At 36.4% G+C, this 21,585-nt stretch overlaps 2 protein-coding genes across 4 annotated transcripts in view; one reads left to right on the forward strand and one right to left on the reverse strand.

The window, feature by feature from the left end:
- VMP1 (vacuole membrane protein 1) overlaps positions 1 to 21,585 on the reverse strand; it is a 128,388-nt gene that overhangs the window by 95,437 nt on the left and 11,366 nt on the right. For both annotated transcript variants that reach the window (XM_060647755.3, XM_060647754.3), the window contains exons 2-5: positions 9,232 to 9,333; positions 6,544 to 6,679; positions 1,792 to 1,882; positions 422 to 532 (exon numbers count right to left, since the gene is read on the reverse strand). In XM_060647755.3, the coding sequence (XP_060503738.1) occupies positions 422 to 532; positions 1,792 to 1,882; positions 6,544 to 6,679; positions 9,232 to 9,307 (414 nt within the window). In that variant the 5' untranslated portion in view covers positions 9,308 to 9,333. The remainder of the gene's footprint in view (positions 1 to 421; positions 533 to 1,791; positions 1,883 to 6,543; positions 6,680 to 9,231; positions 9,334 to 21,585) is intronic.
- The window catches only part of PTRH2 (peptidyl-tRNA hydrolase 2), a 56,816-nt gene that overhangs the window by 17,303 nt on the left and 17,928 nt on the right, over positions 1 to 21,585 (forward strand). The gene's annotated exons all lie outside the window — the stretch shown is intronic.

The following is a 21,585-nucleotide window of genomic DNA, read 5'->3' on the forward strand; positions in this document are numbered from 1 at the left end:
TGGTACTTGAGAACATGAGGGAAGACACCATTTCTCATTTGCTGATTAACAGAGAAAGCAAACTGTTCAAATTAATTCTAAGCCTTACATGAAATCTTGTACATTTAAAGAACTTCAGCTATTAAAATGACCATTGCATAAGCAAAGAACCATTATTCCAAAACCTGGAAGGAACATTTCCTGGCTGAATTAATTTAAGTGAACAATCTCATTTGCCCAAGGGTTTTTCCCTCTTCTCTTTTTAAATCCTCGGCCCAAAAGGAAAAACAAAACAATTCTAAATCAAACTTAAAAACACTGATTTGAGGATTAGAGTGCTTCTAAAATGCAAAGATGGATAACTAAAAATCTTAGAATTTTAATTCCTGAAGCACCAATTAAAACATCTCTTTCAATCTTGCTTATTAAAAGTTATTCTTACCAGATAAAGGAGGAAGGTGTGCAGCCCTGTTCCAAGCCCAACAGAAGACAAAATTCCTAAGCCTATCCAGTAGGCATACAAGAGAAATTGTTTCTCTATACGTTGCACATACTGAAAAACAAAATGGATGCAGTGGGGGGAAAAAAACCTTGTTAAGCAAAAATACATTATTTATCACCTACAATCAAACTAAAACCAACCAACTAAAATAAGTTTCTAATAGGAAGAAAGCATTAAGAGTAAAAATTCCTTGAAGAGGCCTAATTCCTTGTATATGTGACAGCAGAGAGACAAAAAATTCATCTAATTAGAATACAGATCTTGTTTTTAGACCTTTAAAGTCCTACTATTGTGAATGACATTTATAGGAAAAATGCAAATTACTAATATGATTTAACTATGAGAATAAAAGTCTTAAAGGTATTTAAAAGTTACAAAAACTTTAAGAAAGCATCATAATAAACAGTGGTAAGAGTGGGACAGTTGTTCACATATTTGTGAATGGAATATATTCTTCTTAATCAAAGTAAAAAAACGGAATACAATTATTTTTGTATATTTAAGGCCGAGATGCTTTTCAAACTAGAGCAAACTGAAGTCCACTGAGCTACGGACTTGTTGGAAGCATTCCACATATTAGATTCTAGACTCTCACATTGGCAATTAAATTCTTCAGACCAGTTTCTTACAAACTCTTAATGGCATACATATATTTCTTCAAAATAGTTAAAAGAAATGCATTTAAAACTATAAAAACTTCTCTGAAATTAGAGGTGAACTGTTTTAAAATATAAAACAATACTACTTTAGAACCACTTCCTCTTAGAATACATTAATGTTTTGCTATTTTTAACCAAAGTTTTGACTAAACACCATCAGGAAAGTTACATTTGAATCCTTGAAAATAAAAAGAAATGATATATGCCAAATATAAATGCTCAGCAGCCATGAAATGCCACAATATTTTTAATATTTGATCTTTTAAGACATTAAGATATCATTTATGATATAAATGTAAAAAACAAAACCAAATCTAAAAATGTGGAGGGCAGAAATTTTACCAAATCCACAACAGTCCCATTTTGAAACTGTTTGGGATTAGGGAGGGTACAAGAATAGAAACAGAGGAGTGTCTAGATGGCTGAGTCGGTTAAGCGTCTGACGCTTGATCTGGGCTCAAGTCATGATCCCACAGTTGTGACATCGAGCTCTGTGCCAGGTTCTGTGCCGGCAGTGTGAAGCTTGCTTGGGATTCTCTTTTTCCCTCTCTCTGCTCCTCCCTGGCTGGTGCTCTCTCTCTCTCTCTCTCTCAAAACAATCATTAAAAAAAACAAATAAAAGGGAATAGAAAGAGTTGCTGAACCTCTTACCTGTTGATGTGCTCCTTCAACACAATACGTAGCTATAAGTACAGCAAGCAGCAATAAAAAAGATACCACAATGCTTTGACGATGCCATAATCTTAAAAACAAAAATAAATGAAATATCTCACAGACTCATTTTTAGGATTCAGCACTCCCAAAACAATTTCTTGTTGAAGCACTTAGGTTGTTTAGCACAGCTACAGAATCAGTTTTTTGGGGTTAAACTCTTGTCCTTAAACATGATGGTCTCTTAGGGTACAGAAGGAGGGCAAGAGCAGATACATAGGTATAGAACACCCAATTTTTTTTAATCATAAACCCTATGGTAACCTTTCCCTTACCCAAAAGACTGATCTAATATAATGAAATATATATATAATGAAAAGAGCGCTGGCCTTCAAGTTAGAGGACCTGGATCAGAGTCCCTAAGTATTACACTTTGAGTAAGATGTTTAACCAATCTGATTCTATGTCTTATTTTTAAAATCATAATACAGTTGGGGTGCTTGGCTGGCTCAGTTGGTTAAGTATCAGATTCTTGGTTTTCCCTCAGGTCATAATCTCACTGTTTGTGGGATTGAGCCCTGCACTGGACTCCTTGCTGTCAGTGCAAAGCCTGACTGGGATTCTCTCTCCCTGTCTCTCTGCCCTTCTCCTCTCTCTCTTTTAAAATAAATAAATAAACATTTACAACTAAATAAAAATAAAAATAAAACAAAATAAAATCATAATACAGTTGACCCTTGTACAATATGGGTCTGAACTGTGCAGGGACTACATGTGGATTTTTGACAGTACAGTACTGTAAGTGTATTTTCTCTTCCTTATGATTTTCTTAATAACATTTTCTTCTTCCTAGCTTACTATATTGTAAGAATATTGTATAGAATACATATAAGATACAAAGGCTTCTGGTCAAAAGTAGGCTATTACTGGGGTGCCTGGGTGGCTCGGCAGAGCATCCAACTTCGGCTCAGGTCATGATCTCACAGATCATGGGTTCGAGCCCTACGTCGGGCTTTGCACTAACAGTGAAGTGCCTGCTTTGGATTCTCTGTCTCCATTTCTCTCTGCCCCTCCCCCACCTCTCTCTCTCTCTCTCTCTCTCTCTCTCTCTCTCTCTCTCTCTCAAAAATAAACATTAAAAAAATTTTTTTTAAAAAGTAGGCTATTACTAGTTAAGTCTTCTAGGAGTCAAAATTTACACACGGATTTTCAACTGTGTGGGTATTGACACCCCTAATCCCCATGTCATTCAAGGGTCAACTGTAATCATAAACTTGTTTTACTGCTTTCACAGAGTTGCTTTAGGGATCAAATGAACTGAAAAATATTACAAAATGTTTAATAAACTGTATGTACAATAAAAATGTAAGATACTATTAAAAATAATAACTTGGGGGGGCACTCAGCTGGCTCTGTCAGTGGAGCATGTCAGTGGAGCATGTCGTGATGTCAGGACTGTGAGTTTGAGCTTCACGTTGGGTGTACAGTTTACTTAAGTTAAAAAAATATATAGGCATCCAACTCGGCAAGGAGGAAGTCAAACTTGAGAAAATTTTTGCAGATGACAGGATACTCTATATGGAAAACCCAAAAGATTCCACCAAAAACCTGCTAGAACTGATCCATGAATTCAGCAAAGTCGCAGGATATAAAATCAATGCACAGAAATCAGCTGCATTTCTAAACACCAATAATGAAGAAGCAGAAAGAGAAATCGAGGAATTGATCCCATTTACAACTGCACCAAAAACCATAAAATACCTAGGAATAAACCTAACCAAAGAGGTGAAAAAGCTATACACTGAAAGCGATAGAAAGCTTATGAGAAATTGAAGAAGACATACTAAAAAATGGAAAAATATTCCATACTCATGGACTGGAAGAACAAATATTGTTAAAATGTTGATACTACCCAAAGCAATCTACATATTCAATGCAATCCCTATCAAAACAATACCAGCATTCTTCTCAGAGCTAGAACAAACAATCCTAAAATTTGTATGGAACCAGAAAAGACCCCGAATAGTAGGCAAAGCAATCCTGAAAAAGAAAACCGAAACTGAAAGCATCACAATTCCAGACTTCAAAGTTGTAATCATCAAGACAGTATGGTATTGGCATAAAACCACTTAGATCAATGCAACAGAATAGAGAATCCAGAAATGGACCCACAAACGTATGGCCAACTAATCTTTGACAAAGCAGGAAAGAATATCCAATGGAATAAAGACATTCTCTTCAGCAAGTGGTGCTGGGAAAACTGGACAGCAACGTGCAGAAGAATGAACCTGGACCACTTTCTTAACACCACACACAAACATAAACTCAAAATGGATCAAAGACCTAAATGTAAGAAAGGAAGCCATCAAAATCCTCCTGGAGAAAGCAGGCAAAAACTGTTTTGACCTCGGCCACATCAACTTCTTACTCAACATGTCTCCGGAAGCAAGGGAAACAAAAGCAAAAATTAACTACTGGGACCTCATCAAGATAAAAAGCTTCTGCAGAGCAAAGGAAACAATCAGCAAAACTAAAAGGCAACCAACAGAATGGGAGAAGGTATTTGCAAATGACATATCAGATAAAGGGTTAGTATCCAAAATTTATAAAGAACTTACCAAACTCAACACCCAAAAAACAAACCATCCAGTAAAGAAATGGGCAAAAGACATGAATAGAAACTTCTCCAAAGAAGACATCCAGATGGCTAACAGACACATGAAAAAATGCTCAAATCATTATCAGGGAAATACAAATCAAAACCACAATGAGATATCACCTCATACCTGTCAGAATAGCTAAAAGTAACAACTCAGGCAACGACAGTTGTTGGCAAGGATGCAGAGAAAGAGGAAGCCTTTTGCACTGCTGGTGGGAATGTAAACTAGTGCAGCAGCTCTGGAAAATTGTATGGAGGGTCCTCAAAAAATTAAAAATAGAACTACCTTACGACCCAGCAATTGCACCACTAGGTATTTATCCAAAAGACACAGGTATGCTGTTTCCAAGGCGCACATGCACCCCATGCAGCACTATCAACAACAGCCCAAGTATGGAAAGAGCCCAAATGTCCACAACAGAGGAATGGGTAAAGAAGATGTGGTATATATATACAATGGAGTATTACTCAGCGATCAAAAGCAATGAAATCTTGCCATTTGCAACATTGTGGATGGAACTAGAGTGTATAAGTCACAGATTTCTGCTAAGCAAAATCAGTCAGAGAAAGACAAATATATGACTTTACTCATGTGGAATTTAAGATACAAAACAGATGAACATAAGGGAAGGGAAGCAAAAATAATATGGAAACAGGGATGGGACAAAACATAAGAGACTCTTAAATATAGAGAACAAACTGAGGGTTGTTGGAGGCGTTATGGGTGGAGGGATGGGCCAAACGGGCAAGTGGCATTAAGAAAGATACTTGTTGGTGGGGTGCCTAGGTGGTTCAGTCAGTTAAGCGTCTGACTTCAGCTCAGGTCATGATCTCCCAGTCTGTGAGTTCAAGCCCCCCATCAGGCTCTGTGCTGAGAGCTCAAAGCATGGAGCCTGCTTCAGATTCTGTGTCTCCCTCACTCTGCCCCTCTCCCACTCACATTCTGTCTCTGTCTCTCAAAAATGAATAAATGTATTTAAAAAAAAAGAAAAAAAGGAAGATACTTGTTGAGATAAGCACTGGGTGTTATATGCAGGGGATGAATCACTGGATTCTACTCCTGAAATCATTATTGCACTATATGCTAACTCACTAGGATGCAAATTAAAAAATAATAATAATGAAAAAACAAAAAAAGATGGGGCACCTGGGTGGCTCAGTCAGTTGAACATTTGGCTTTTGATTTTGGCTTAGGTCATGATCCCAGGCTCATGGAATCAAGCCCTGCATTGGGCTCCACACTGAACATGGAGACTACTTGGGAATCTCTCTCTCTCCCTCTGCCCCTCTCCCCAACTTGCATCCATGCTCTCTCTCTTTCTCTTAAAAAAAAAAAAAATAAATAAAATAATAATAATAATAATTTGGAAACCAAGCTCAAAATGATAAGGCATGTAAAAGTTCAACTTGTTCTTTATGATATCTGAAACAGGCCTGATAAGTACTAAAGATATAACACATTTCCAGGGCAGAGTCCTCTTTCACTGGCTGAAACTGTCAGTAAAAGTGCCATGTATCCTGAACTCTGTCCTACTAAAGATTCAGTGTATCTGGTGTACACAGGCCTAAGTTCTCTTAAAGGTAAAGCCAGAAGAAAAAAGTCTTGTTTCCTATGTTATCCTTTGTGTAAAAGATTCAACATGAGACAGAAGTCAATTGCAATAATCTAGTGAGCAAATAGCAGTATGTTCCCTATTTTTCTTGAAACTATAGAAAGGAAAATAAACATATTCCTAAAACATTCTAAATTTGGGGGCGCCTGGGTGGCTCAGTCGGTTGAGCATCCAACTTTGGCTCAGGTCATGATCTCACAGCTCATGAGTTCGAGCCCCACGTCAGGCTCTGTGCTGACAGCTCAGGGCCTGGAGCCTGCTTCTGCTTCTGTGTCTCCCTCTCTCTCTGCCCCTAACCCACTCACATTCTGTCTCTGTCTCTCTCAAAAGTAAATAAAAATGTTAAAAAAATAAAAAATAAAAATAAATAAATTTAACTAATTCATATGGAAAGAGCAGGAGGTAGAGAGTAGGAGATTGTTAAAGATTTCTAAAATTAGTAAATAAAATTTATTTAAAAGGTAATGGAAGACTCTTTACTTTGAGGTCCATTCCTTCAAGATTACTAGGATTTCCAGAGAAAAATACTGCAAGGTAATGAGTGGCTGTCTCCACAGGACAATATTCTGCCTCTCTTCCCGATCTCTCCTCTTCTTTTCATTCATTGAAGAAGGGTCTGAAAAACATTAGTGCAGAAGTTAAAAGAGAATGTTCACTTTTCCCAATCACTTTAAAAATTCACCTACTTTCCCATATCACATTTGAAGGACTGCATACAAACCTCAAAAAATAAGCAATGTGATTCACGTTATGATACCTCTGGGTTAGGTGATTCTGCTCTGCTCTGAGGACTATTTTAGCAATTATTGTCAGGACACAAGTTACTTTTCTTGTACACTACTGGGATACTAAGTTAGCCCACCTTCCATGAAAGGTGATTTAGTATCGCATCACAGAGCAAAGTGGTTTAGAGCTCAAAATGGGACAGCAAACTACTTGGTTCCAAATCTTGCCTACAAGTCATGAGACAGCAGGCAAGTTAGTTAACCCTTCTATCTCTCAGTTTTTTCTTTTCTGAAATGAAGATGAACATAGTACTTAACTTCTTTAGGGTCATCACAAAGATTAAATGAGTTAATATATGTGAAGCTCTCAGAAGACTCTGACACTTAGTAAGTGTACAAAGTTATTATCAAAATTACAAATGCATATACCCTATAACCCAATAATCCCATTTCTAAGAATGATTAGGTATGAAGTGATATGTCTTTTGTACAAGTTTATTCAATGCAGTGTTACTTGTCTTGGCAAAAAATTATAAACAACCTAAATGTTAACAGAAGACAGAGGAGTGGTTAAAGTATGTATACTGATACAATGGAATACTAAGCAGCCATAACGAAGACTACAGTTATAGCACAATCTCTAGGAAATACAAAGTTAAAAAATACCACAGGACAGGGCAGTAAGTGTGTCATACTGACATTAATTTTAAATTCCAAGGGGTTAGGCAGCAGGGGAAGAATATATAAATGTACATGCTTATTGAGAGAAAGGAAAGAAAAAAACAACATGCAAAAGCTACTATTGTGAAGTTACTTCACACTAATGTGAAGAGACTATGACATATGCATGCTTATCTCTACATCCTGAAATTTTGGGTGCAATGATATAAAATTTATCAATAATCAGAGTAACCTGAAAGTCAGATAAGTGCTGCAAAATGTGCCCTGCAAGGCAATGTAGTGATCAAAACACAGAAACTACTATTTCAGATAGCTTGCACTTCTTCCAATGTAAGAGAATTTCTATAATAGAATATTACCATGCTGGAATATAATTTGCAGTATGTTTAAGATGTCAAACAACTACAAATCAAGAAGAAAACCATTATAATTAACAGAAGTGAAAAAGCCTTCATTTCCTTTAAACACATGAAGGAAAGTTCCTACTTTAACCATCTATATAAATAAAAGCCATAGTTTCAGGGCTTTCAGGGCCTTTTATTATTTTTTTTAAATATTTGAATAAGTGTTAAATATACTGAAATTTACTACAAATTCCAAATTTGGTTAAAGTATAAATTTATTTGTTGCAAATGAAAATTTTAAAATAAACCCACAATAGGAGCGCCTGAATGGCTCAGTCGGTTAAGCGTCCGACTTCAGCTCAGGTCATGATCTCACGGTCCGTGGGTTCAAGCCCCACATCGGGCTCTGTGCTGACAGCTCAGAGCCTGAAGCCTGCTTCAGATTCTGTGTCTCCCTCTCTCTCTGCCTCTCCCCTGCTCACGCTCTGTCTCTCTCTGTCTTCTTTCAAAAATGAATAAAAAAAATTTAAAATAAAATAAAATAAACTCACAATAATCACATTGACTTTTTGATAATTGTACATTTAGGATTAGTGTAATAAGTAAATTTACAATCTACTTCTAAAGTTACAAAATAGCATGATAACACTGAGCACCAAACAAAGCCAAATAAATACTGACCACAGCATAAGATTAACAAATAATAACCTTGTACCCAGAACACTGGTGATGAAACTATGGCTAGGCTGCTTCTGCTATCACTGTGAAAATTCACCATATAGGCCCGGACCCATAAATTTCATTTACTAAGAGGGGTAAAAAAAGATAATTACTGTAGTCCCCCCCTCATCCGTGGGGGACATGTTCTAAGATGCCCAGTGGATGCCTGAATCCAGAGAGTACTGAATTCTATATATAACTATGTTTTTTCCTATATCTACATAGTTATGCTAAAGTTTATAAATTAGACATAGTAAGATTGACAGCAATAACCAATAATAAAATAATTATAAAAATATAGTTTAATAAAAGTTATATGAATGTAACTCTCTTAAAATATCTTATTGTACTGTCCTTCTTCTTGAGATTATGTGAGATGATAAAATGCTTATGTGATAAGATGAAGTGAAGTGAATGATGTAGGCATTGTGATGTGGCATTAGGCTATTACTGATGTTCTGACAATAGATCATTCTGTTTCTGGACTGCAGTTGGCCATGGGGAACTGAAACTGTGGAAAAACAAAACACAGATAAGAGGCAGGGGGGAATTCTTTAATGTTATATAAAATATATAAGAATCTCACATACTTATCATATATTAACAAAAGACAGTAAATATTAGATATATTTCTATTTTACTCCACTGAAAAGGATATCATTTAAACCTGTAGATCTTCTCTCTCCAAATCACCATACCTGTGAAGTTTCCATTATATTGTTCCTTGTTCATTGCTACACGTCTCTGGTCACAATTTTTTCCATTCTCTGCCATTTCATAGATCAGTAACTCTTGAGGAGCTAGTAAAGCAAAATAAAATCCAATGACATGTTACATATTTCTGCTTTGCATTTATGACTGAATAAAACTGAGAAACAACATGGTAGTGATATTCTGCATGCTGTTTGAATAATGTGTTTACACTTTCATCTTCTCTTTTATAATCAAGATTTGAATAATTTGTATAGAAACTCTAATAGAAGTAGTAAAAATATAAAAGCCATGTAGTTGTAAACCTTTTCCAGATTAAAACTTGGAGGCAATTTGTCCACTGCAAAATATAAAATACTAGCATCTTCAAATATTGATAAGCTAAAGTCTTTCTAACCCGTAATTTAGTATCATATACACTACCTACTCAAATTTACCAGTCTTTTAGTTCTTTTAGCATTACTAGAAAAAAATGAATATACTATCAAACATGTCAAAAATGTTGATACAGATCAAAGACCAATTTTATTTAGGAAAAAAATTCTACTGAAAAAATAATATGAGCCTAATAAAAGAAAAATCCTAAATGTTTAAGATATGTTAAATGTACTCTTTATATCGTGTTTCATATTACACATGTAGATATATATTTTTACTTTAAATCCCTGTATTACAACATATAAATTGTGCTGACGTGATTATTCTACACAAAAACATCAGATTGCCTATAACTTATCATTCTTTCAGGTATTAGTATGGCAACTCTTTCTACTTAAGAAGCACAGTACGTCAATCAAGTCTGCAATACAGACTCCTTAATACCCTCTGCATGTGCCACGAATCTTGCTAGACCTATATTCAGCTGATTAGAATTTGATATGGTCATGGGTTCAGTCTTCCTATAGTTTGTGAGCTGGGACTATTTTATTCCTTAACTAAAATTCTTTTTTTTCTTTTAAGATTTTAAGTAATCTCTATACCAAACGTGGGGCTTGAACTCACAACCTTGAGATCAAGAGTCACATGCTCTACCCACTCCAGCCAGATGCCCCCTTGACAAAAATTCTAACTATAATTACTGCTCCCCAAATTTATGCTTCATAATGGAAAATAAATGAAATATTATGTATATATAAAAAGACTGGGGGCAACTGGGTGGCTGAGTCAGTTAAGTGTCTGACTTGATTTTCGCCCAGGTCCTGATCTCACGGTTCTTGAGTTTGAGCCCTGCATCGGGCTCTGCGCTGACAGTGCGGAGCCTGCTTGGGATTCTCCCTCTCCTCTCTCTGCCCCTTCCCTGCTCTCTCTCTCTCAACAGATAGACAGACAGACTGAGCAAAGAGCATACACTCATCACTTCAAAAGAAGGTGTCTTAGACACAACCATTTGTGGATATCTTTGTTTTCTTGCCATCATTTCTCAACAAGCAAATAAACATATTAAGAAATGAAGTATAGGATTCAATTAGCACAGATGGATAGCCTGGAGTAGATGATTATAAGATTTAAAGTTTGAAAATCTTGGGGCACCTGGGCGACTCAGTCAGTTAAGTGTCCAACTTTGGCTCAGGACATAATCTCGTGGTTTGTGAGTTTGAGCACTGCATCGGGCTCTGTGCTGACAGCTCAGAGCCTGGAGCCTGTTTCGGATTCTGTCTCCCTTTCTCCCTCAAAAATTAATAAACATTAAAAAATAAAAATAAAAATAAAATAAAAAAATAAAGTTTGAAGATCTGGATTTGCATCACAGATTTGCCACTAACTAGTGGTATGATCTTAAGCAAGTCTCATTTTTTCTAGATATCGATTTTCTTGTTTAATGTGTTTATTTTTAGATTTTATTTCAAAGTCATCTCTACACCCAACATGGGCCTTGAACTCATAACATCAAGATCAAGAGACACATGCTCTACCAACTGAGCCAGCCAGGCGACCCTCAATCTTGATTTTATGATCTACAAAATGAGAACAAAAATTCTCACTGTCACAGGATCACTAAGGATGAAATAGTGTGTGTATGTGTATTTGGGCATGCACACCTGTGTATAACCACATCAAAAGGATAGGAGGTACATGAACCAGTAAACTGACTATACTTTAGAAACTACAGGGGCGCCTGGGTGGCTCAGTCGGTTGAGTGTCCAACTTCAGCTCAGGTCATGATCTCACGGTCTGTGGGTTCAAGTCCCATGTCAGGCTCTGTGCTGATAGCTAAGGGCCCGGAGCCTGCTTCGGATTCTGTGTCTCCCTCTCTCTCTGCCCCTCTCCTGCTCATGCTCTACCTCTCTCTCTCTCTCTCTCTCTCTCAAAAATAAATAAACATTTAAAAAAAAAAAAAGAAAAGAAACTACATGCTTCACTGCTACCATTCAGTGATGTCAGTATCTTTCATTAAGTGCTCATTTAAAAAATTCTGGGATCTGTACCAGGCTCTGGAGACATAAATATGAATAAAACAAGGTCTTTGTCCTCCAGAGGGTCCTTCTTTCTTTTTTTTTTTTAACTTAAAAAATTTTTTTTATATAGTTATTTTGCAGGGGAGTGGCAGAGAGAGAGGAGGAGAGAGAATCCCAAGCAGGCTCCACACTGCCAGCATGAGATCATGACCCAAGCTGAAACCATGTGGGAAGCTCAACTGACTGAGCCATCCAGGCACTCCGAGGGTCCTTCCTTCTGGTAGGGAAGCCAGATGAGCACAGGACTTCACTTAAAATGAAACAGATATATAGTATCCAACCTAGTGGGAAGAAAACAGGTTTTAGAGTCTAACAGAACTGGATTGAAACTCAAACTTCACAAGTATCTACTCCATGAATTGGACAAATTTCTAAATCTCTCTAAACATCAGTTTCTTTAACCTGTAAAATAGAGGTAACATGACACGTATCAAAGGTTTACTGTGAGAATTAAACAAGGTAATGTGTATAAAATAATAATATATTGTCTTACCTTTTATATGAACTCAATATATACTAGCTACAATGATAAGGAGGAAGAAAGTACAGGACAAAATATGGGAGTTCAGAGGACAGTACATTCAGAAGAGTTCATAAAAGCTGGAAGTTTGATTCTGCGAACTTAAGTCATACTTATATGAAGGTGTTTTCAAAAGACAATATAAATATAGCCAAGCAATTAAAAGGACACAGAAAAATGAATGAAGTTATTCTGTGGAATTCTCTAAGACCAGAGCATCATAATAGGTTCACAAAATGTAACTCTATTCCACAAATCATGCTTTCTGGGCTTTATTAATAAAATTAACTGAGGATGTTTGAAATGGACCATATAATAAAGGAGTTTTGGATCTTCTATCTTCTAATCATTTAACTAGAAGCCATACTATAAATACTTAAAACCACATATGTTCATATTCAGCCAAAATCTGTAGGCAATTAATTTCATAGATGAACAGCCATTTACCTACATCACAATAAATAACATGTAATTAATTTGCGACAAAAAGATTAACAAGTCACAAAAGGGCATGTGCACTGTGAAGAAAAGATTCTAAAACTTGCCCTCCAGCCAAACAATGTGATAATTGAACTCATTTCCCCAGCTTTACTCTTTCCTGTAGTAATCATCTTTAAGAGATAAAAGTTTATCCAAAACAATTTGAGTTCATTGGAGTACTTACTTATAATAATGGTATTATGCAATTATTTGAAGATGTTTTTAAAGATATTGCAACAGGAATTTTCATTTGAGCAAATAATGTGTTCTTACACAATACGCTACAAAAGAAAACAGCTTACTGACATTTCCTACTCAAAAAATTCTCTAGAAAACAAAATAGTCTGGAATTTTGTTTTGTAAGAAATAACCAAAGGAACTAAGTTATTTTCTTTTCATCAGTATACTTCTTACAAACAAAATAAGTTCATAGTTTTAAAAACAACTTTTAAAAACCATTTGCCATTCCCCAAAGAACTATAAAGCAAAACATGCAAAAAACTACCTGTGTTCTAAACAACTAAGCTTATAAAAGTATCAAAATTTTTGCATTTTAACCATTTTTGAAAATATTTTACACTACTGTCTTTTAAAATTCCCTTGAAATATTTTTGTCCCCATCTTCCTCAATCATAAGTCAGTGACAAACCTAGAGGTAGGATCCAGATACAAGGTGGTCTCAATAATACCAGGGAGTACACTGACCTATGGTAAGACACCCCCAAGTCCCAAAACTAAATTCTTCTAAGAATTTTGAAAGAGACAAGCTCAATCTATGGAAGGAAATAAGATATTCTAAGAGCTGGTCCATAAATGTGACTTAAGAGTTGAAGGCTCGGGGTGCCTGGGTGGCTCAGTCAATTAAGCATCTGACTCTTGATTTCGGCTCGAGTCATGATCTCACAGTTTGTGAGTTCAAGCCCTGTGTCAGGCTCTGCACTGACAGTGTAGAGCCTGCTTGGGATTCTCTCTCTCCCTCTCTGCTCCTCCCCCACTCGCGCACACACGCATTCTCTCTCTCTCAAAAACAAATATTTTTTAAAAAGTGTACACTTAACTGAGCCACCCAGGCATCCCAAGAATGAGACTGTTAAACTCTAAAGGTCTATGGCTAGGATGAGAAGACAGAAATAGGAAAGAAGCATAACTCAAACATCAAATAATAATTTTCATTGTAAAGATACAAGAAATGTATCTTCTTGTATCTTCTAGATAAAAGAAATGCCTTAAAATGTTGTAACTAGCAGATTTTCAATCTGAAAATGCTGAAGCATTTAAAATAAAAGGTTGAGGGGTGCCTGGGTGGTTCAGTCAGTTAAGCATCCCATTTCAGCTCAGATCATGATCTCACGACTCATGGATTTGAGCCCTATGTTGGGCTCTGTGCTGACAGCTCAGAGCCTGAAGCCTGCTTTGGATTCTGTGTCTCCCTCTTTCTCTGCTCCTCCCCACCCTCTCAAAAATAAATAAAAATTTTAAAATAAAAAAATAAATCAAAGGTTGATATTAAAATATGTGGGGTCTTCTGTTTCTGTCAGAAGTGCTGAGAAAATGCTGCTAAAATCAGCTCACAAAGGTTCTTTGTAGGTTGTACATCTACTGCTAAGACTATAATACTCCATTCATTTTAAACATTAGCTGCACTTGTAATGCAAAAACAATGTGAAACTAAGTTACTCTGAGTTCCCTAAAGCAAAACAAAAAACACTTAAGGATGACATGAAAATAGCAACTCCCAGAGTAATATGAGTTAGTGTGTAGAATTTAACAAGATGAAAAGGAAAAGAAAATAAGAGTGATGAAGCCATTGACTCTAATTTTCTTGGCCACTGTATTCCAAGATAAAATGAACACACTTCCTTGTAAGAAAACCATTTATTCAAATGATTCTACTTTCTCACAAAAATATTAAGTCGGCTTTCTCAATAATGTACACCGTTCTTCATACAAGGCATGCAAAGACAGCCAATTAAATATTGTATTTCAACCTGAATATATTTCAGTAATCTTTCTTGCTTTGAGAAGCATGTAGGTACTTAATTGGACTATTTAGTACATTCATTCACAGACTACTTCAAAATAGCTATAGATTTCTCTACAACTGTGAAGATAAAGCAATTGCAATTTATTATTGGAAACTTAATAAATAATCTAAGTAAAGGGTAATAAATATATCTTGATCAGTGAGGCTTTGATACAGTTTTCCACTTGTGCAAGGGTAAAAAGCCAAAGCTAATCCAAACACAACGAACAATATCAGTGACTACTGGATCATCTGACTATAAGAGCCAGAGATCATCACATGGCTGTGGCAGTGTAAAAGTGTGTTCTCTGAAAATTCATTATTTGAATAAGAATGTATGAAAAAAAAATCCTTGAATCCTTTGGAACTTTCTAAAGTTTTGAAGAATTAGACAAATTAAAAACTCAAAATATGCTAAGCAAAATAAGTCAATCAGAGAAGACAAATACCATATGATTTCACTCATACATGGAATTTAAGAAACAGAACAGATGAACATATGAAAGGGGGGGGGTGGAGAAAAGAAGGAAACAAATCACAAGAGACTCTTGATAGAGAACAAACTATGGGGTTGACAGAGGGAGGTTATGTGGGAGGTGGGCTAGATGGGTGATGGGTACTAAGGGGATCACTTATTTGGTTAGCCCTGGGTGTTGTGTGTAAGTGATGAGCCACTGAATTCTGTTCCCGAAATCAATATGGCACTGTATGCTAACTAAAATTTAAATTTAAAAAAGGGGAAAAAAATAAAACAAACAAACATAAATAAAGCCCCAAGTTAGGATACAATTTAAATGCATTCAAAACTTCAATATATCTCCCAATAATGGGTTAGCAGTTTATGAGAGTATATATTTATGGCCTAAAAGGTCCATCAACCTAACTTAGTGAAGTGTAAAATACATTAAACTTGTCACAGTCTTCTAATTGTTGAAAAGGTCACTGCTCCAGATCTATTTATCTTGAGAGCACAGGAGGGGCAGAGAGAGAGGGAGTGAGAGAGAATCCCAAGCAGGCTCCACACTGTCAACACAGAACCTGCAGATCTAATTTTTAATTAAATAAAATTTTAAATATTAAAAAAAAAATTTTTAATGTTTATTTATTTCTGAGAGAGAGAAACACAGAGTGCGAGTGTGGGAGCGGCAGAGAGAGAGGGAGACAGAATCTGAAGCAGGCTCCAGGCTCTGAGCTGTCAGCACAGAGCCTGATATGGGGCTTGAACTCACAAATGGTGAGATCATGATCTGAGCCGAAGTCAGAGGCTTAACTGACTGAGCCACCCAGGCACCCCCAAGAATCCATATTTTAAAAAGATACAACCTGGAGGACATTTTACGGACCCCCTTCTTCAGAGTTTGATAGGTTTGGGGGGATTGTTTATCTCTCACTTCCAATATGTAAAAAAATAATTTTATGTTTCTTTGTGTAAAAACATGACTTTATTTCAATGCAGAAAATATATAACTTATAAAATCACAGCTTGAAAAATCCCATTTCTCATTTTCTCTCAATCTACTAAATATTCATTCAGTTTTTCTTAATCAGTGCAATTTCAGCAAAACATTTTCACCAAAAAGATGGGGGAGTAAGATCAAGAATTAAAACAGTAGGGGCACCTGGATGGCTCAGTTGGTTAAGAGTTCAACTCTTGGTTTCAGCTCAAGTCATGATCTCGCAGTTTGTGGGTGAAGCCCTGCATCTGGCTCTGTGCTGACAGTGTGGAGCCCGCTTGGGATTCTTTCTCTGCTCCTGCCCTGCTTGTGTGTGCTCTCTCTCTCTCTCCCAAAGTAAATAAACTTAAAAAAAATTAAACCAGCAAAACGAGTAACATTCCAGAGCTGGGAGATTCAGCTAACTGTAAGACCTTGGGAATGTTACTCTCAATCTCTGATTCTCTTTCCTCAACCAATTATCAGACACATAAATTACTGCCATAATTTTCTTTCTATTCTAATAGTCTAAGAATTCTACCCGACCCAAGGCCAGAGTTTGGATTTATGCAACAATACCTACTCTGTATAATGATTTATCGTTTACATATAGATTAGTTAATTTGATGCTAACAAACCTGTGTAGGGAACAGTTATTTTTATTCCTGCCTTCTACAAATGAGAAACTCTGGGCTCAAAGGCTCTAAATAGCAATTCAGCAGCATATAAATGGCAAAGTGAGAGTTCAACCTCATGTTTCCAACTCCAAATTCAACATTTCTTCTACTACACAGTCTTTGTGAGAGTGCTTTCAATTCTTTTTTTTTTTTAATTTTTTTTATTTTTAACATTTATTCATTTTTGAGACAGAAAGAGAGCATGAACAGGGGAGGGTCAGAGAAAGAGGGAGACACAGAATCTGAAAACAGGCTCCAGGCTCTGAGCTGTCAGCACAGAGCCCGACGCGGGGCTCGAACTCACGGGCCACGAGATCATGACCTGAGCCGAAGTCGGCCGCTTAACCGACTGAGCCACCCAGGTGCCCCAGAGTGCTTTCATTTCTTATCAAGAAATTCTGGAGTCATAGAAAAAAAATGATAATAAAGTAGTCCCAAAGGTTTAGCATGTTATGGTATTTACAAAACATTCCCCATTAGCAGAATTAAGAGAACACTCATCTCTGTTGATTCTCACAAACAGACAAATAAAGGCCTGTCATCAAAATCAGATTTCACCTTTGCTTCTTTTAGTAATTCCTTTGTGGGTTTCTTACTGTTTGTGTATTTCTGACAAAATTTTAAATTCAGATTGCTAAACAGACTCCTTACTTTATTGCCCCTAAATACTTGGGGTTTATAAACTAGCCTATATAAGTCATTAATATGAAAATAAGTTAGGGGTGCCTGGGTGGCTCAGTCAGTTGAGCGTCCGACTTTGGCTCAGGTCATGATCTCACAGCTCGTGGATTCAAGCCCCACATCGGGCTCTGTGCTGACAGCTCAGAGCCTGGAGCCTGCTTTAGATTCTGTGTCTCCCTCTCTCTGCCCCTCTCCCTATTCTCTCTCTCTCTCTCTCTCTCTCTCAATAATAAACATTAAAAAAAATTCAACGAGAGAAAGTTACATCACAGAATACTTGCAAATGACAAAAATACACATTTCAAATTATTTGAATCAAAATGAAGGATCTGATCCAGATAATTTCAAACTTTATGACCTATGAAACAGAATTTTTTTTATTACCCATTGTTTGGAAAAATACTAGAACTTGTTATATGTTATCCATGCATCAAAATAGTAGTAATGTCCCCACTACACCTATTAAGATGGGTAAATGGAAATAACTGTTGGTATTTTTTGGTCATTCAACATTAAAGAGACAGAATTTCCTACAGCATTTTCTACATTGAATTGTCATTCTTTGCCCACTTTAAAGGCTATTTTGTGTTTCATTTTCTCTTAAATATTAAATAGCTTCCTGATAATAATCATCTAGGGACCTTCACTTCTATCTTAGGAAAATTTGAACCTACTGAGTAGGTAAATTATGGTGTCATTATATGTATCGATGAATTCTTAGCACCCACATGCCTTCAAGATAGGGTTTCATAAAATAACAAAATAATATATGTGCAAAAATATAAACTTTTCAGTAACATTTACTATATGAAGTCAGGTACATGCACTAGGAATTTTGAGGGTTCCTTCTTCTCTATAGAAACTACACGCTAAATTGGACAAATTCTTTGAGACATCACTGGTTTCACAAAGGGAAGAGGCAGTCTCCAAGGTCCCTTCCATCCCTTCAAAAAATAAGTAAACTATACAACAGACCTACAGAGACTGAATGGTCTAAGAGCTAGGGTACTTGTGAAGCAGAGTGGGAACAGAAGAAAACCTGAGCAGTAGGAAAGAAACTGAGAAGAGCAACTGGCAATTGAGAGGGCTCAGGCTACCCTGAGAAGCTTCCTACAGCAACATCCCTGTAGAAAGACTGAACTTTGGAGATGAGAAGCTATACTTGTGACTTCCTCTTTGGGCAGAAACCCATGAAGAAAAACAGAATGTCACCCCAAAATATGCCACTTAGGCATATTGATTCCTTTGAATTAAAGGTACTTTTAAGAAATGGCAGGTACAAGAAGGACACTTTGACTTTCTTTTTTCTTCCTGACAGCGGGAAATAAAACTCCCAGGTAAAAGCCCCCCCCCACCCCCACCCCCGGCCGTACCAGGAGGAAGACATTCTTAACATAGAGACGGGAAACCTGGGGCTGACAAATCCGTACAAACAAACTGTATTAAATTAACCCTTATCTTTCTAGTTATTTCTTCACCATTTACTAGAATAAACTTCTTTGTCTTGTCAATTCTTCACAAATTTATTGTTTCTTGATCTAAAAGGTATAAAAGTTTCCTGCTCTGGTCACTTCTTTGGGTCTTCATTCTCTTGTGAAGGTTCCCATTTACATGTTAAAAAATTAGTAAAGTTTGTATGATTTTCTCCTACTGTCTTTTTTTTTTTAATATTTATTTATTTTTGAGAGAGAGAGAATGAACAGGGGAGGGGCAAACAGAGAGGGAGACAGAGAATTGGAAGCGGGCTCTGTGCTGACAGCAGAGGGCCCAATGTGGGGCTCAAACCCATGAACCGTGAGATCATGACCTGAGCTGAAGTCCCACGAACCGTGAGATCATGACCGACTGAGCCATCCAGACGCCCCTACAAATGTATTTTATATCAGTTTAATCCCTAGGCCCAGCAAGAGACTCAAAGAGGATAGAGAATATTTCTTCTGCTACAACCCCAAGCACTACTGATGTAGTCCCAAATCAGAGGTGCCTTTCTAGCTTTAAGCAGAGGCAGAAGTAAACCCTCTTTGTAAATTAGGTTTGCTGGACTCCAACAGAGTAAGATCAATCAATAAACTCACAGAAGTACCAGAAAACAAGCCATTATCAATACAGACACCTCCAACTGCTCTACCAATCCTCTACCCCTTCAGAACAAGAACAACAGGTACTAGAGATTCAGGTGCAGGGTAAATATATTATAGAATAGTTATGTATAAAATGTTTACTGAACAAAGGATGCAATTACAAAAACGAGCACACAATACAAACTACCCCAACTAAATAGATTTGAAGGAAAGAAAAGTAAATGGAAATTCTAAAAGTAATAAGTGCTGAAATTAAAAGCCAATGGATAAAATGCACGGGTCAAACACAGATTAATTGGATGAGCTATCCAGGGAATTTATTAAGGACGCAGCAAAGATGGAAAATATAAGCAAATAAGAGACACAGAAGACAGAATGAGAAGGTCTATCATTTGTTTAATTGCAAACTCAGAAGAATATAAAAATTAGGAGAAATGTAAATTCAAAAAATAAAGACCTAAAATTTCCAAAACTGAGCCCATCAATCTAGGAAGTACAATATATCCCAAGTAGAACAAATAAAAATAAGTCTTAACCAGAAACACTGCAATCAAATTGCAGAACACTAATGTAAGTCTTGATCCTGAAAAAAGTCAAAAAGGACAAATTGTTAAGAAATGGAAGAACGGTTAGAATGGAAGCAGAACTCTCAACAGCAACAATGAAAGCCATGAAATAATGGAATAATATCAGAGTTTTTGAGATAAAATAGCTAGTCTAGACTTGTGTGCCCAATAAAATAAAGACATTAATGGTAGGCAATAAATAAGGGTGTTTAACCAAGTATTGTATAAAATAATAAAAGTGTCTGTGACAATAATTTTAAAAAGAAAGTTGGATAATGGTATATAAATATGGAAGAGAAAGATGAGATCTAATGTGTTCTAAAGTTTGGGAGCTTCAAAATAGTGCTTGATAGAAAGAAGTCCGAATAGTCCAAATATGTCAATAATCAAAATAAACATAAACAGATTAAACTTATCATTTTAGGGGTACCTGGGTGGCTCAGTTGGTTAAGTGGCTGACTCTTCATTTCAGCTCAGGTCATGATCTCATGGTTTATGAGTTCAAGCCCTGTGTGGGGCTCTGCGCTGACAGTGTGGAGCCTGCTTGGTATTCTCTCTCCACCCCTCCCCTGTGTGTGCACGTGTGTGTGCACTCTCTCTCAAAAACAAATATTTTTTTTTAAAGGGTTCTCAATTGTTTAAAAAACTATCAAATCGCTTTAAAAAGATTGCAAACTGTATTTTTTAAAAATCCATGCTTTTTTATAAGGACACAGAAAGGCTGAAAATAAGACAAAAGACAAAAGTCATTATTAGGGACACAGAACATAATAATAAAAGTTTCAATTCACCAGGAAAATATAATAATTCTAAATTTGAAAGCACTAATACAATATAGCAGCAAAATTTATAATAGGGGCACATGAGTGGCTCAGTTGGTTAAGCACTGGACAAGCCCTGTATCAGGTTCCACGCTAACGGTATAGAGTCTGCCTGAAATTCTCTCTCTCCCTTTCTCGCTCAGTAATAAATAAACTTAAAAAAATTTATAACATAAAAATACATGGAGAAATGGATAAATCCAACACTATATTTGTAGATTTAAAAAGAACTGTTACTGATATTTCAAGCAAAGAAAAATATTTAGTGAAGATAAAAGATTTGAACAATACAATTAAGAAATAAAATGTTGGGGGGCACCTGGGTGGCTCAGTCAGTTAAGCATCCAACTTTGGTTCAGGTCATGATTTCACAGTTCGTGAGGTCAGGTTCTTCACTGACAGCTCGGAGCCTGGAGTCTGCTTTGCATTCTGTCTCCCTCTCTTGCTCTGCCCCTCCCCAACTTGTGCACTCTCTCTCAAAAATAAACATTGAAAAAAAGGCAGCAGTCAGTAGAATTACGGAGAAAGAAATGTTAAAAACAATAATAAAGGGTAGGAATGGATATATATAAGATTCAGCATCTAATGTCAAAGAATATGAAT

Source organism: Panthera onca, chromosome E1 (assembly GCF_046562875.1).
Source record: "Panthera onca isolate mPanOnc1 chromosome E1, mPanOnc1 haplotype 2, whole genome shotgun sequence".
NCBI classification, from domain to species: domain Eukaryota; kingdom Metazoa; phylum Chordata; class Mammalia; order Carnivora; family Felidae; genus Panthera; species Panthera onca.